The sequence below is a fragment of the Nematolebias whitei genome, chromosome 19, assembly GCF_014905685.2.
Source record: "Nematolebias whitei isolate Nwh7 chromosome 19, NemWhi1, whole genome shotgun sequence".
Classification (NCBI taxonomy): Eukaryota; Metazoa; Chordata; class Actinopteri; order Cyprinodontiformes; family Rivulidae; genus Nematolebias; species Nematolebias whitei.
The window spans coordinates 39,386,965-39,388,133 of record NC_056516.1 but is presented as its reverse complement, the minus strand read 5'-3'; the positions used below and the strand labels follow the sequence as shown (position 1 = coordinate 39,388,133).

The 1,169-nt window shown below is 45.1% G+C and overlaps 1 protein-coding gene across 1 annotated transcript in view; it reads left to right on the top strand.

Annotated features, from left to right (window-relative positions):
• The window catches only part of LOC119425639 (plectin), a gene marked incomplete at its 5' end in the record, with an annotated part of 14,439 nt that continues 13,270 nt past the window's right edge, over positions 1 to 1,169 (top strand). The window contains 1 exon segment of the mRNA XM_037693174.1: positions 1 to 968. Within this exon segment, the coding sequence (XP_037549102.1) occupies positions 1 to 968 (968 nt within the window).

The window sequence follows — 1,169 nt, the reverse complement described above, 5'->3', positions numbered from 1 at the left end:
GAGTTCTATTTCTTTGTTGACGAGGCAACAAAGCTCATTTTGAAGTCTACAACAACAAACAAAGCAGGAGGGAAATACAAGGGAACCATAGTTTCTCTCTGGGATCTTCTCTACTCCAAATACATCACTGAAGAAAAGAGGCGGGAGCTTGTCCAACAGTACAAGGCTGGATCAATCACAATTGAACGCTTCATGGAAATACTCATTACGACCATTCAGCAGCAGACCACCACCACCACCACCACTACAACAACCATCACCACAACAACCACAAGTGCCGATCAGGATAAAACCGTCAAAGGAATCAGAAAGGACGTCTCTGTTTCTGAACTACTCAAATCAAAAATCATTGATGAAACCCTCTACAAGGACCTCAGTGCTGGAAAAGTCACGGTGGCTGAAGTAAGTCAAATGGACTCAGTGCGTAAATACCTCGAGGGCACCAACAGCATTGCAGGAGTTTACCTTCAGGCCACCAAGGAGACACTGAGTATCTACGAAGCCAAAAAACGGAATTTGCTGCCTCCTGGTACCTCCCTGATTCTGCTGGAAGCCCAGGCTGCCACTGGCTTTGTGATTGACCCAGTAAAGAACAAGAAACTTTCTGTAGCAGAAGCTGCAGCTCAAGGACTAGTTGGCAACGAGTGGAAGGACAAACTGCTTTCAGCAGAACGAGCAGTTACAGGATACAAAGATCCCTACACCGGAAACACAATCTCTCTGTTCCAGGCCTTGAAGAAAGATCTCATTGTAAAGGATCACGGTATCCGTCTTCTTGAAGCCCAAATTGCAACAGGAGGCATCATTGATCCAATCTACAGCCACAGAGTGCCAGTAAAGGTGGCATATGAAAGAGGCTACTTTGATGAAGAAATGAACCAGATTTTGTCTGATCCAGATGATGACACCAAGGGCTTCTTTGACCCAAACACTAAGGAGAACCTCACCTACCTTCAGCTGATTGAGAGGTGCATCACAGATCCCATAACAGGACTCAGTTTATTGGTCGTTGTGAAGAAAGGGGAGTTCTATTTCTTTGTTGACGAGGCAACAAAGCTCATTTTGAAGTCTACAACAACAAACAAAGCAGGAGGGAAATACAAGGGAACCATAGTTTCTCTCTGGGATCTTCTCTACTCCAAATACATCACTGAAGAAAAGAGGCGGGA